An 11,919-nucleotide genomic window follows, 5' to 3' on the forward strand; every position below is an offset into this window, starting at 1 on the left:
AACCGGGTCGTTATTCAACGAGATTCGAAGGGAGTCATCTTTCGGGAGTCAGTTTTTTACTTGGAGGGGTCAGTTTTTTTATAGAATAATGACCGGGGGTCGTTATTCTATAGAGTTTTTAAAGGGAGTCTGTTTTTTATAAGGGGAGTCAATATTTTACAGGAAAGGAGTCACATTTTCTATAGAATAATGACCGGGGGGTCGTTATTTTATGGGGGGTCGAAATACTTCATTACACCGGCTTGTGAAAGAAGCAAGACTTGAAAATGACCTGATAGACTTTCAGTGGAGGAGGAATGACGACCAACATTTCATGGCAAATAGAAATGTATTACTTTCCCTGCTGAAGAAACACCACATCATATCAGAGGTTATGACTTTCGATGAGCAATGTCAGGAGGCTGAAGGGCTTGGTTGGTACTTAGTTCCTAGCTTATTGAAGAACAGAATAACAAATACGAAGATCGATGATTTTTTCCAGGGAAAGAGACAAACTATTATAAGGATTGCGCTGCTGTTCGAGAATTCAGCTATACTACCGACGATCTGTCATCGACTGTTTGCTGCAGCTCTTGGCAAATGGTGTGCTGCTTCCTACCACAACCAAATATTATTGTTTGAGGACTTTTCTGTCTTCAGACTTGACATGTATCAAGTAGGAATAATCAGAATGAATTTGAGAGACAGAGTTATAGAACTTCAAGTTTTAGGTCTTGGATGCTCCGCATATTTGGGTGACAGTTTCCGACGATTTATGGAAGCAATTGTAAATCATGAGTTTAGGAAATTTAACACAAGCAGTCAACACCAGCCGTACAAACTGAGCTACAGATGCAATCACAAAAGCCATGGAATCGATGGCAGTGAACTCGTTGAACTGTCACACATGAGAGGGAAACACAACGTTCCCTGTCCGAATCTGGAGAATCATACTATATCTATAGCAGAGGCAAAGTCAGAATGGTTCCTGGAAGACAAAATAAGAATGAATGACATTCCAAAAACAATACCATCTGTGAAACAGCTCAGTAAATTTTCCAGATCGATTGGGGAAAATTGGGAGATACTTGGAGCTGAATTGGGATTAAGCAAGGTAGAAATAGACCTTTTGAATGAGGACAATCGAACGGCTGTCATGAAAAGATTTGGAATGCTTATGGAATGGCAAAAACACCAAGCAGATAGAGCAACTATGGACGTTTTGGTTGAAGCAGTAAAGAAAACCCCACAAGTTCGAATCGACTGGGACATTATTCGAAACATTATTGATGAAATAAAAGAGCAAAAGTAAGTATGATCGGTATGCTTACTTCCGATTCATATCAAGGGTATTAAAGATAGAACTACTGGCATGCCGATAAATAATTTTGAACGTGCAGTACTTCAATAAATCAAAAACTATAATCAGTATGAAATGTGTTTCCATAATACATTTCATGTAATGCAAATTGCCATTCAACATTTCTCTTTTGATTTATATATAATGTCAAATCAATGTTTGCACTAATATCATTGCAAGTTCCATTATAATTTGATACTTTTATAGACAAGGATACGCCGCACAGACAACTGAACGCAGCGAATGCCTGAAATAAAATCAGAACTGCGACAAGAAAAGTGTATTGAAACGTTCACTTGATAACTCTGAGACACATTTCAAAGACGACGACGGTTGTGATAGTTTTATACTTCGTCCAAAGTCTGACAAGGCTGTCATGAAAGAAATTATATATTACATTCTACATTCTATAAACTACTTTGTAACTTTAAGATAATCGTTCATACATAACGGCTATAAACAGGTGAAGTTTTTTAAGCAGTATCGATGCTCAACTAGATAGATTCTATTTGGGAAACTAACATTCTACGATAGAATATATTATTATTGTCTCAGCCAATGTGAATGTGAAATAAAGTGTTGTGAAATATATGCATGTAAATATTTGCATTCACATTAAAAGATCACCTTGTGAAAAAAAGTTTAATCTAGTTTAAAAGGATACACAGGTAAATGTGTAAAATGAAAATTAAATTTATATCATTGTGGAAACGACATTTCTCACATTTTACTGACATGCTTAGTTAAAATAGATGTATGTTATATTTTGATGATATGGGTGCAAAATTGCCATGCTTTTGATAACCTTACATGGTAAGGTTTATGTCTAAAATGCTTAAAGATGCAACATTCCGTTTTACATTTTTGATCTTTCTAATTTTTACCATGGACAAAGTAAGGTAATTAGATTTTAATTGTCAAATTCCTGATTGGACGATTTGTCATATGTTTTTGCGTCTTCACATATAGTATATAGTCATATGGTGACTGCTACAGCTTGCATTATTTATGTAAATAAGTAAACTAGCATAAATCTATTCCTTGCAAGAAAATATTTAAGACAGTACAATATTCATGTGTGCATTAAATTATCAAAAATGTTGAATGCGCAGACTCTAAATAAAGTTCGTAGTATGTTTTGCTTTGTTAGGCCAATGCTGGTGATAAGTATCGCTCAAACTATATTTTCACAGAGCGAAAACAAGATACACTATTTTCTAGGGTGACATAGCTTCGAGTGAAAATGAGGTGTTCAAAAATAGAATTTGTTAATTATGTGGAAACCTGTTTTAGTGACATTATATAATTAATCTAAACAAAATAATTTTTATTGTTTGTGCAGAAACTACAAATTTTTACATTTTAATTCAGTAATGCTAGACAAAAGAAAGAAATTCTAAAAGTCTTAGAAAATATTAATTGTTTTTGTCTTTGCAACAAAAATTAAGAACGCCCATGCGCCATGAGAAGACAATAGTATAAAGTGAACAGTCCTTGACGGAACAAAAAAAAACACATAGATTTTTTTTCAAATATTGTTCTCAAACAGTCCCAATATTAAAATATACGTTGTCAAATAAGTGATTTACATTTGTCATATATATATAAATGACATAAAACAATGAACACGACAGGCGCGACAACGTCAACATGCTTTTATATGTCACGTTTCTACACTGTTTTGATGACTTGCTTATTAAAAGCATGTCTTGAAATGGTTAAGATAACTTCTTCAAACTTACAGAAGAAGAAGAAATCGCTTCGTGAATACTTTATATCTTAATAATGTATTTTCGTATGGATGACGCATGTTTTTCCGTTATTTCTTTTATCACATTGACGTTATTTATTTTTGAATTATTGGCTATGGGCTTTATAAGGTTTAAGCTTTGCCTCGGAACGCGCACATGTAACAAGTTATGTTAACAACGTGCGGGCGCATGAACGTCTCTGTTCACACACATTTACTCCCCATTTGAAAGACCCCCAAGAAAACGGCAAAAGTGGTAGTTTTATGCTAGAATTGTCATTAAAACGGGTTTTCAAATGGAATGCTTCACATATATAACACTGCTTGCGAAACACTTTTTAGTTAAAGTCTTTTCAATGATTTAAACCAGCTTCGTTCTATTGGCGTCCTCAGTAAATGCCAAACATTATATAATATTTACCATTCTGAAATAACAAAATTTATTATATACCTTTATAAATTCTGTCAAAACTTCACACATTTCTATTTTAACATCGGCAAACATTGAAGATTTTGTTCAATAAAAAAGCAACAAACAAAATGATGGAGGTATATTAATACAAGAGGGCCATGATGGCCCTATATCGCTCACCTGAGTTAAGTTGCTTGGTTGCTTGCTTGAACACATTTCTATGCTAAAGCTTCAAAAACAAGAAAGTAGGTCAGTAGGTCATATTCATGGTCACTAAAAGTCAGTTTTAAGATCGATGTGCAAAACTGTACATGTCATCCAAATTTCATTGCTGTATCTTAAAAAACAAGAAAGTAGGTCAGTAGGTCACATTTATGGTCATGGAAAGTCAGTTTTAAAAAATCGATGTGCAAAACTGTACAAGTCATCCAAATTTTAAGGCTGTATCTTAAAAAAGCAAGAAAGTAGGACAGTAGGTCAAGGTCACAGTCGGGTGACCCCTTATCACTTGGGGTCATCAGGTAAATATAATTAAACAGTCTAGGAAATATGATCTTATAATATTTGAAGTATTGTTTCCTATATAACTGATATATCAAATGACCCCTTGGGCTGGGCCTCTTTTCACCCTAGGGGCATAATTCGAACAATCTTGTTAGAGATCAACTAGGCAATGATACAAACAAAATATCAAATGCAAAGGCCTTGAAATTTCAGACAAGAAGATTTTTAAATTTTTTTCCCAATCGGTGCATATAAGTCCATGTAAAACTTGGGACCCCAGGGCAGGGCCTTTTTTCACCCCAGGGGAATAATTTGAACAATCTTCGTAGAGGACCACAAGGCAATGCTACAAACCAAAACTAATATCAAAAGCCTAGGTCTTGTGGTTTTAGACAAGAAAATTTTAAAAGAATTTTTCCTATACAAATCTATATAAACCACGTGACCCCCTGGGCGGGGCCATATTTCATCCTAGTGGGGGTGGGGGGGGGGGAGATCATTTGAACAATCTAGGTAGAGGCCCACTATATGATGCTACATACTAAATATCAAAACCCTAGGCTTTGGACAAGAAGAATTTCAAAGTGTTTCCCTATATAAGTCTATAGAAACAATGTGACCCCCCTGGGACAGGGCTGTATTATATCTTAGGGGGATAATTTGAACAATCTTTGTAGAGGCCCACTAGATGATGCTACATACTAAATATCAAAGCCCTACCCCTTATGGCTTTGGACAAGAAGATTTTCAAAATATTTCCCTATATAAGTCTATATAAACCATGTGACCCCCTGGGTGGGGCCATATTTGAACCGGGAGAATAATTTGAACAGTCTTGTTAAAGACGTACTAGATGATTCTACAAACCAATTATCAAAGCCATAGACCTTGTGGTTTTGGACAAGAAGATTTAAAAAAAATCGATTCGGTTGCCATTGCAACCAGAGTTCTGTACGGAATTCTATTCTTTGAAAATTTTTAAAGAAGACCATCCAAGGATTATCCCTGTGAGGTTTCATCAAAATTGCCGTGGTGGTTTAAGAGGAGATGTTTAAAGAAAAGTGTGGACGGATGGACGGATGGACGCCGGACGGTGAGCGATCACAATAGCTCACTCTGAGCCTTTGACTCAGGTGAGCTAAAAAGGGTCATTATAATAGTATAGTAGCTAGATCTTGGATTTTGTATTCGGTTCTCGTGGATTTTGCAAGGACGGATCACTCTTGGCGCTTGCGTGAGATCGAATCTGGCAAAATCCACTCTAGACGAAAGCAGCATCCCAGATCGAGCTACTTTTACAATGACCATATTGTATTTTACCATTATGTTTCATCACTTCAGCAGATTAAGACTATCCTTTTCATATTGTCCTTAGTTATTTCTGTACAGAATACTGAAAAATTATATAGAAAATGTTACAATATTTATTATATTTTTGTTTTACTTGTAAGGAATGCATGTTCTTGTAAACAAAAATAGTCATGATACTTGATTTGTAATATTGTATTTCTAAATGTTTTGTTAAACATTAAGTGAAAATAACAGAGATTTTGTGAGTTTTATTCTTCACGTGTACGCGTGTGAAACAAAATATGTCTGATGAAAGCTACCCGATACATTTAATTCATCAGCTCGCTACACATCTAAAACTTCAAACTAAAGGTTTTACAGTTTGAACATGTATGAACTAAATTTTGTGATACTACAAACAACAAATGCTTTTTGAAATAATGAAATCCCACGCGTACGCATATCTGTGTTAAATCGCAACATCTCTTTTGTCTTTAGGAAAACCCGATTTATGTTCTGTTATGTATGCCACTTACGTCAATAAAAGTTCAATTTATGGTTAGTATGCATGTTTGAGATATCAAAAGTAATTGTGAAACGTCATCCGTATAATATAAAATAAAGCCTGGATCTGACATACAAAAACATAAAACATACAATGAGTCATTTATAACACTTATGTTAATTGATAAAATCGGGGACGTTATTATTTTTGTAAAGATTAAATAATAGTGATAAAATTTTTGACGCGTAAAAATCTATCATGTCATAAAATGTTCTTGAAAGTGTTCAAGGTATAGCACACATTTTATTTGACCATATGATAGAAAATGATTTTGTAAATTGACAAGTTTATTGAAAAGTTAATTGTACTTAATTGTACATTTTGTAACCTTTTTTTCCAAAATGTCATATGTTATTTGCTTAATATACTCAGTCTAATATTTTTTAATATATATTATGAAAACTGTTAATTCGATGCCTAAGAAATGTTTTGATAAAGAGAACTGAGTAAGATGCTTTATTCTATATCTATTCTATCTATCCAATTGTGAACGTTCATTTGCAACATGTGACCGTACAAGATATTACCTTATTGGACGCTCGTGCATACAAAAAAACATGTATTTTTTTATTCCGCATTTGGACAGTTCAAAAAGTCCCATGTTAAACATACGATAAAGCCCGAATCGCGTGAAAATGTTCCGAATGTAAATAAGGTGAAGAAGGCGCTCTATGTAGGCAGAAAAAATTCAGTGAATCATTTTAATTCAAACTAAAATTGAATAGATATAAAATAAAAAGGTTTTTTAACATTGAACTGTACAGTACGAGATATATTTGGACTCGTACCCAGCTGTGAAAATCACAGCGGCTCGTCCAATATGGTTTTTTTCTGCTGTGTAATCGTCCAAATATATCTCCGTATTGTACAGAACAATGTTAAATAACCTAAAAAGTACTTAAGCATACTGATTATGTATATGATATTTAGGACAAATATAATATGTATAAACCCTCATTTTGAAATTGAAGGCTCGTGTATCTAGCCAGCTAGCAAAAGTTGACAGTTTGGTTTAAGATTGTATATCCTATCATGGTAACCTGATTTTAATGACCAAGGCAAAATAATTTTTTGACTTTTAGTAAAATAGAGATTCAAATATTGCAAAGTCAATTCCCATAATTATGTTCTTTTTATTATAGTTTTGATTAAATATTATCAGATAATAAGATGCATCTCCGAAGAGTATAAGAATGTTTAGCTTATTTCATATTAAAAAAAACAAAAACATTTAAATTATTTTAGACATTGTAATTCATATGTACATGTACATGTAAATATATTTTTAAGTAAGATTCTGATTACTGCCAAAATGATACCTCTTTTTAAACTTTGATGTTTTGCATTATGCATAGAGTATGTGCAAAATTAATTTTAAATCAGTATGTTCCTTTTCAGTTGCACATTGCAAAATGTAATGCCACAAAACGTATATTGTATGTTTTCAAGATTTTTTTTTACTCGGTGTCGCATTTTAACTTATATATGCTATCTATTTAACAAATAAATACAGCATGAATAACTCTTCGTGAAACAAGTATTTTTGATAATAACGAGTTCTTTAAGTGTTGCGTTACAAAAAGAAGTTGCAAAGTATTAAAATGCATTCATATTTAGATACAGCTTATACCAATAAAATCGTTAGCAAAACAAAGAAGATGAGAAACGATCTTCTGTTTATTGTTGATATAATGATACCCGCGAAATCGGACATTGTGTCGTCATTGTTTCAGCTAATACTTGTGTTTTGATCTTTAATAAAGACTCTTAACTAATGACCAATGTCTATTATCATGTACATAGACATATTTTGTTTTTATTTCCACGTGTATTTTACTGTTTTGAATAAAAACTAAACAGATTTCAGTTGTTAAACTTCGTTGTCTTTTAATTGCTCTTCGCTAAATTTCCTGCGAGGAAAAGAAAATTAATGTCATAGTACCCAGAGGATCTGCCTCTACTGTAAACACTTCTATTTCTGTTTTCATTTTAGAACCTCTGCCTGGCTAGTTTAAGAAGCTACCATAATCCTGTGATAAAATATTTATAGAATATTACATACGTGTGTTTTTATTTTGAATTTATTAAATGAGTTTTTTGAAACATCGTCAACCCAAATGTGTATTGTTTCAATAAAGTCTTGATTGTTTTCTAAACGTGTTACGAACTACAACATTTTTTTGTAAGACCTGCAACAAATATGTGTTTGGACGTATTAAAGTGAAGTATCATATCAAACCTAAAATGATGAAGACATGTCTAACTTACACGTGTAGAAGACGTAGAAATAACCCAAATATATTACCTTTCAAGAAGTTCGTTTTTACGAAACCATATATTATAGAAATTTCCAGTACATACAAATATGAGTTTTGGACTAATTGAAAGAAAGAATCATACATACCAAGAACGTGTTGAAGATGTTGCCGTCCCAACTAATGTGTAACATTTCAAGAAAGTCTCGTTTAGTTTCTAAACGTGCTACAGATCACATAAATCCTTGAAAAGATCTTTTTCCAAGGCCGATAAATATTGTTTTGCCATATTGAAAGGTGGTATAGTAGGTAACTGAAACTGAATAATTTGAGTAAACGCCTATTTTTATACAATGATATATTCAATGGCGTTGTGCATAATAATAATAAAAATAGTTATTATAACAATATTAATAATGACAACTATAATAATAACAGCCTCATTGTACCAAACAGTCATGACCGCACCCCTCTCCTTGAGGTCATTTTACCCTTATTGCCAATACCAGTGCTTTAAGCGAGTTTTGAATATAGAGGTTCAAATAACCCGGTTAATGGTGCAATCATATGCTATTTAAGAAAGAAATACTACACACTACCTTACCCATAGAGCCTTACCAACAAGTGCGTTTATTAAACAAACCTTGGACATATAAAAGTTGAAATGTAAAACCTTTTACAAAAATTTAAGAACTATCACCTGCTGTTTTCGCATGATAAACAGTTATCATAAATTTAAAACAATGTCGCGAAATCTCTAAAATACAGTGTCTCAAGATTTTTTAACGTGTCAAGCGATTTACTTTTGCGTAGTTTTATGGCACTTCATTCCAACGTTTTGGACCAATAGTAAAGAATCATTGAATGTTTTGAACTTTTGGTATGGAACAACATAACGACCTTCAGAATTTTCAGACGATCTCAAATCTTTTCTACTAGGAATATACTCTGTTAGCAGTTATGTTATATACAGAGGTGCTTTGCCAGTGTGACAGCTATATATGAATGAAAGTATCCTGAAAGTATCACCGGCAACCAATAAAAGTGATACAATGCTTGTTTAGAACTGTCAAATTTCCATAAAGGACAAGTTTTGCGCACATGTTTTGAATACGTTGAATCTTACGCACCTCACAGTTAGCTCCACCATTCAGTATGACATTGCAATAATCCAGATGTGAAATAACTAGAGACAAAACTAAAATTTCAGTGGCTGCTTTTGTTAAGTATTTTCTGATGTTCTTAATTCGTAGGTAATTCAACATGGCTGTCCGACATTTGCGATTTACATTATCTTTAAAGTTCAAGGTTTCGTCCAGAACGTGATGGAGACGTGTTCAACTAAAACATGTTGAATACTTTAGAATTACTACAAACATTTCAAGCACTGTTGGTTTCTTTTCAAAACGCGTTGAAAACTACACAAAACCTTAAAATCATTTACACATTAGGTAAGGCCATTTATGAAAATAGGGGAAAATATTCGCAAATTGATTTTTGTTGAAAGCATTATACAAGATGTATGTAACAGCATACTAAAAGTATAGAAAAGTATCATAGTGCAAAATGCATTTTTGGGGGATAAAAAGTTTTTAAAAGTTTAAAATATAATTGAAACTGTGAATTTCTGGAATCGACCCATAGTAATGTGATTATTGTTGTTAAGAAAGCGAAATTTTGCATGGTAGTAGAAAATTATAACACAATCAATTTAAGCTCATGACTATTTTCAATAAATCAAAATGGCCGCCATTAAACTCTCTTTGTACAGGAAAACCGTTTAAGTATTTCAAAAATCTCAAATAGTGTGAAAGATGACCAGCATCATAGAAGATACACACATCTTATTTTAAAACACACAAAAAACAAAGAAAAATATCAAACAGGGAATGCCACGCACCAAAAACGTAGCCTCCTCAAAACGAAACCCCCAGCACGCAGACGCGTGCACCACACACACATACACACACACACACACACACACACACACACACCCAAAGCCAACACATAAGGACAAAACGAACAACACACACGCACACAAAGCCAACACATAAGACGAAACGAACAAACAAAGGAACACAGTGGGGCACCGCCTTGGAACGGTCAGTGGCAAAAACACCACTGGGGAGCTTAAACCGGTTTATGGTGCACCTAACCTCACTCTTACCCCCACCATGTTCCAAAGACATGGGACAGTGTAAATAAAAGTAATCCCCTCCAGGTGAATCTCTTACACACGTAACGGAAACAAAAAGGCATGGCATGTAAACCACAAAAATGCTCGTGTATAAATACAGTTGAATATCGTTACCTCGATATCGGTTAGCTCGATACTCCGGTTAGCACGATGTGTTTCATTCGGTCCCGATTTTTCCCTATTTATCTTAATGTAATTATTTATCATTACCTCGATATGATTAACTCGATATTTTGTTTAGCTCGATGAGATTTTTCAGTCCCGTCAACTTACCTGTACTGTTTTTACACCTGGATGCGTCGATATCACAGCTTGTAAAAAAATATCTTTGTAAGGTGTGAAAATCAACCTATTGTTGTCGGGAGATGTATTAATCATATTCAAGTTAGTTTGTAAGTATGCTTTGTTTGTTATTGAATCTTTAATCCAATTTAAATGTCAGGAAGTTTGCATTTAATTCCCAATAATTAGTGTTATAAAACACCGTGCAAGCAGGAAAGCTGTTTTCAAATATAACAACTAATTTGGATGAAATATATTTTCAGTTTGACGGAGTAAAATCTGCCATTTAGGACTGAGTAACAATATATAACTGGCAAAGTTTCGTTATTTAAACACAGTCAAAATGACTACTTACTCAACTAGGAACGTTATCGCTGCATTCAGACTTGTTTAGGGAAGGAATAAAATGCTAATGTTTAAATGTATATTTTGAAAAATTAAAAGTTGTATGTATTTAATTAAATGTTTTATTTGTAAATAAAATTAAAATCGTATTTATGTTTTATAATATTTCTTTCCCCTTTCAAGCCCTCTGAAAAAAAGCATTGGATGTAATGACAATATAGACGTCCGACACAAGTACAAAGTAGTCCCAGATAGTCGATATCGTTACGTCGAACTTCGGATACGTCGATGCAATTTTTACAGTCCCTTGAATATCGAGGTAACGGTATTCGACTGTATATAAAAAACAAACCTTAAGAACCAAAAACGTATGTACTCAATGCCTTTAACTTCAGTCTTAAACAAATTCAAGATGGCTTCCCATTTCCAAAATGGCCGCCATAAGGAAATTTATGCATACAGACACTGAATAGGAAAATGGCGTGAAATATTTTTACTTGCATCAAAATGATCCCCACTTTTCTTCTCATTTTTATTCAACACTGACAATATTTTTCAAGAAAATGTAAGTTACAAACATTTAAAATTGGTCCTGATGACAATTTTATTCTGGCTACCTCGCCTAATTGATTTGTATACCAATAATTCATAAATGATTTCAATTATGAGCTAGATAATTTCAGGGATCAATATGATTGCCCTGACTCCTGGATGTTCAATGCTTATATGCTATAACATATAGCATTAAACCACCATATAGGTATGGCCCGAATGCCTTGATTGTAGTTCGCCAATACCGTTGGACCTAATCTGTAAGCTGGAACTCTCATAATGACCCAGACGATTACCAAACGAAACGTCTCTGTCTCAGTTTTTCGATGCTCAGTCTCTATTTGCTATCGTCTATCCCGTAAAGGTTTAATTTCTATGAGCTGGCCCTAAAGCTTGAAACCTAGTTAAAGTACTGTAACTCTTCCTTA

General features: G+C 33.6%; 1 protein-coding gene across 1 annotated transcript; it reads left to right on the plus strand.

Annotated features, from left to right (window-relative positions):
• The first annotated feature begins 252 nt into the window (after window positions 1–252).
• Window positions 253–7,735, plus strand: LOC128553401 (uncharacterized). Its single transcript, XM_053534544.1, has 2 exons — window positions 253–1,287; window positions 1,547–7,735. The coding sequence occupies exons 1-2, from the start codon at window positions 314–316 to the stop codon at window positions 1,593–1,595; spliced, it is 1,023 nt and encodes a 340-aa protein (XP_053390519.1). The 5' UTR covers window positions 253–313; the 3' UTR covers window positions 1,596–7,735.
• The last annotated feature ends 4,184 nt before the right edge of the window (window positions 7,736–11,919 follow it).

Source organism: Mercenaria mercenaria, unplaced genomic scaffold (assembly GCF_021730395.1).
Source record: "Mercenaria mercenaria strain notata unplaced genomic scaffold, MADL_Memer_1 contig_3789, whole genome shotgun sequence".
NCBI classification, from domain to species: domain Eukaryota; kingdom Metazoa; phylum Mollusca; class Bivalvia; order Venerida; family Veneridae; genus Mercenaria; species Mercenaria mercenaria.

Excerpts from the sequence above, each read along its gene's own strand:
- LOC128553401 (XM_053534544.1), top strand. The coding sequence starts at position 314 with ATGGCAAATAGAAATGTATTACTTTCCCTGCTGAAGAAACACCACATC. Across the intron at positions 1,288-1,546 it reads GATGAAATAAAAGAGCAAAA|ACAAGGATACGCCGCACAGA; the intron begins GTAAGTATGATC and ends ATACTTTTATAG.